The following is a 3,490-nucleotide window of genomic DNA, read 5'->3' as shown; positions in this document are numbered from 1 at the left end:
CGCCTGACGGCATGACGCTCGGCGTAGCGTCCTGCTGCTGCCCGTGAAGGCCCCCTTTCCGGGCTGCCTGGAAATATCCGAGGGTCAACAGTTGTCGTTTGGTCAGCTCTCTCGCAACAGAGGGCACTGGCTTCACAGACCCGGGCCCTTGCTCTCGGGAACGACGCCTCCTCGGGGTTAAGCCGTGGCGTTCGGCCGCTGGTTCCTTCAGGCGGCGCCGCGGGCAGCCCGCAGGTCCTTGAAAGTCGCGCGCAGCGGGCCCGCCCCCTTCTTTTCGGCCGGAACCGCCATCTTGCAGGTAGGGCGTGCGCGTGGCTCCCGGCGTCTGGGGTTTTGCAGGCGCGAGTCGTGGCCCAGGGACCCCGAAGGCGAAGCAGCACGACCCCGAAGGGCAGTCGGTCTCACCTGGGGGCGGCGGGCGGCGCCGGAGGGCCGGGCTGCGGGGCTGCAGGCCCCGCCGGGGGACAGGTCGCTGTGACGGGACGAGACCGAGTCTCGCCTGGGAGGCTGCCGGCCTTCGCGTTCCCCGGGCCTCAGCTCCGGGCCTGGTGCCTCGGGGGTCGCCGAGGCCTTGCGGCGGGAGGGCTTGTGGCCACTGGAACGCGAGCTTGACGCGGTGGCGGGAACGGCGCTGGGAGGCCCCGCTTCGGGGGCAGCCTGGGCCTGCACGCGCCCTCCAACCGCCCTGACGTCCGGACGCTTTTACCCGCCCAGCCCGGATCGTAAGCACCTCCGTGGGCGCCCAGAGCAGGTGTTGTCTAACTTAGGACTTGCACGTGCTGGGTATTTTGGGGTGCCCTGTGTGGGAGGGCCAGGGAAAAGGCCCCTAGCTTAGAGGCCTTTATTGTTTTCATGTGTGGGTTAACCTCTAACTTCAGAAGCCTTACGCAGCACCGGCATGGACTCTGTGGTATTGCGCGCCCCCCCTTTTTTTAACAGCCAATAAGCTCGGTATCCTCCTAGTCTTATCTGCGGGGAGGCTTTGTCTCAGGGGCTACGGACCTGTCGTCAGGAGAGATCAGTGAGGGGCAGTGAAAACGAGGAAGGCCCCAACGAGGTGGATCCACACCGTGGCTGCAGCCAAGGCCTCAAACCCAAGAATGGTGGTGAGGATGGCGCAGACCAGGCAGTGTTGCATTCGGTTGTGCGTAAAGTCGCCGCGAGTCGAACTGATTCGATGCAGCCGAGCAAGCCTGCACTAGGACGGTGCCCACGAGAATGGTCTTGACATGTGAGGGGCTTTCTTACCTGAGAAAGCAGGTCTGGTGGCGAAGGCCGGGCCTCTGGAGGCAGAATTAACTTGCTGTCTTATGTGGTCGGGACCTGCACGGCATCTCCATTTATAAGCACGTCGGTAAATGCAGGGACCTTGACGGTTAGAGAGAGGTGCTTGGAATTTAGAGGTAGGTGGCTGCCTCACACTTGGTCCTGGAAAGGGTCCTATGGCCAGTAAATACAGCTGTTCACCGTGAAACCCAAACTCAGCTGCCACCAATTTAGAGCGTAGTGACCCTAAAGGACAGGTAGATCTGCTTCTGGGTTTCCGAGACTTTTAACTCCTTATGGGAGTAGAAAGCCTGTCTTTTTCCCTTTTGGGGAGTTGAAGGAGCGTTTGGAGACCACCTTTTATTTCTAATGCTTGTGGCACTGCTGCCACATTCAGTTGTCTTGTGTGTGGCCTTGGGGTTGGAGTTGCTACTGGAAGTGGTGTTTCTGCCCTTGAGTGACCAGAGAGCTCAGAACCACTCTTCAGGGTGACTGGGTGGGCATTTGGGGAAACAGGTCGATTCTAAATGCCTGTAGATAAGGATGACTTAGGACTCCTGGCAAGTCAGTGGCAAGCCCAGGTGGGATTGAGGCTGCTCCTTCCCCGGCTACCCTGTGGGCTTCCTGCGCCCATCAAGAGTTAGTCTTGTCTGTAGCGGCAATTCTACCCTGTCCTATAGGGTCTCAGTCAGAATTGACTCAGTGGCAGTGGGTTTGGGTTTTGTTTGGTGAGGGTAGAGGTGGAGGTGGTTATTAAGTAACTGGAAACGTGAACCGTGTTTGCATTTTGTGACCGTTGAGGTTTTATGTGTGAAAGAGATGCCAGATTGGGAAGCGTGGTGGCCACCCTAGGGTTTGATCGATACACAGTGTACAATTTGAAGGCTGGTTCTTGGGGCACACTCGAACTAGAAATTGCACCCTACTTGTACTCCAATGCCATTGGCAACCAGATGGGGCTCTACCTGTAGTGAGGATGGGGTCTTGTTGGGTTCATAAGACTTGAGGAGAGACTACTGGTTTTGGTTGTGATTCCCAGTTTAGGGTTCTGGGTCTGCTCTGGTCTGGTGCTTGCTTGTCTGCCTGCCTTCTTCCCTGGGTGGATTGGATAACCACTCAGCATCTCTAGTAGAAAGCGATGGGTGGGGGCGGGGGGAGCAAGGGGGTGAGTTTGGATTACAGTTGATCGTCAGGACAGCCTGGTGGGTTTTATCTTTGAAAGGAAATAGGTTTGGTCTCCAGCTTTTTAATAAGTGTGCCCTAACTGCTTAATCTGCTAACAAGGGTCAGCCCCATCTTGATGTTCACATAACGCTTTTATACTTTCTGCTCACAGTAACCTGCCAAAATGACGAACACCAAGGGAAAGAGGAGGGGCACCCGCTACATGTTCTCCAGGCCCTTCAGGAAGCATGGTGAGTTGGCTATCCCCAGTGGGGAGCCGCGGGCAGCCTCCCGCAGTATGTTCGTTGAGTAGCTTTCCGTGACTGCCCAGCTTACTGTGTCATGGATAAAAGTTGTGCCCTTTATATAGCAGTTGCTTCGCTAAGTAACTGCTTAGTGGCACAGAATGAAGCTTTGATTCCTTGTGATCAGTAGCTTTTGCTTTTAGGAGACTGAAGTTTACCTGTGTGTGTGTGTGTGTGTGTGTGTGTGTGTGTGTGTGTGTGCGCGCGCGTGCACTGGTGGCTAATGGAGCTTACGCCAGTCTCTGTCTTGACGTTGATCATGCTGTCTTGCAGGCGTCGTTCCCCTGGCCACATACATGCGAATCTACAAGAAAGGTGACATTGTGGACATCAAGGTAAGCGTCAAGGTTGGCCCGAAACTGGGCTTTGGAACACACTGGGTTTGGTCTAGTTGGAAGGCACGCTGCCAGATTTAATGATTGACCAGGATAGAGATGGCTGTTGATAAGCGCTCTTCTGTCCGAATTTCTACGTAGCCAGGCACTTGAGCTTGATGATGATTGTTTGATTGCTTTGAAGCAACATGAAAAATCCATTTCACCGGCTCTGAGAGCTCCAAGCTGCCATGTACAAACCTAGTTAGCTGTGAGGTGGGGTTAAAAGGCAGGAGATACTGGCGTCTAACGGTCTCTTTCTCCCAGGGCATGGGCACTGTTCAGAAGGGGATGCCACACAAATGTTACCACGGCAAAACCGGACGTGTCTACAACGTGACCCAGCATGCCGTCGGCATTGTTGTGAACAAGCAAGTCAAG

General features: G+C 55.6%; 1 protein-coding gene and 1 non-coding gene across 2 annotated transcripts in view; both read left to right on the top strand.

Annotated features, from left to right (window-relative positions):
• The first annotated feature begins 279 nt into the window (after positions 1-279).
• Positions 280-3,490, top strand: part of RPL21 (ribosomal protein L21) — a 3,919-nt gene continuing 708 nt past the window's right edge. The window contains exons 1-4 of the mRNA XM_004715149.2: positions 280-298; positions 2,603-2,681; positions 3,009-3,070; positions 3,377-3,489. Coding sequence (XP_004715206.1) covers positions 2,615-2,681; positions 3,009-3,070; positions 3,377-3,489 — 242 coding nt within the window. The 5' untranslated portion in view covers positions 280-298; positions 2,603-2,614. The remainder of the gene's footprint in view (positions 299-2,602; positions 2,682-3,008; positions 3,071-3,376; position 3,490) is intronic.
• LOC115870864 lies at positions 3,223-3,290 on the top strand. Its single transcript, XR_004046965.1, has one exon. It is a non-coding gene; the product is annotated as a small nucleolar RNA SNORD102 (small nucleolar RNA).

This window comes from Echinops telfairi, unplaced genomic scaffold (assembly GCF_000313985.2).
Source record: "Echinops telfairi isolate 266 unplaced genomic scaffold, ASM31398v2 ScPeMD7_2565;HRSCAF=3150, whole genome shotgun sequence".
NCBI classification, from domain to species: domain Eukaryota; kingdom Metazoa; phylum Chordata; class Mammalia; order Afrosoricida; family Tenrecidae; genus Echinops; species Echinops telfairi.
This window is presented reverse-complemented; position numbering and strand designations above follow the sequence as displayed.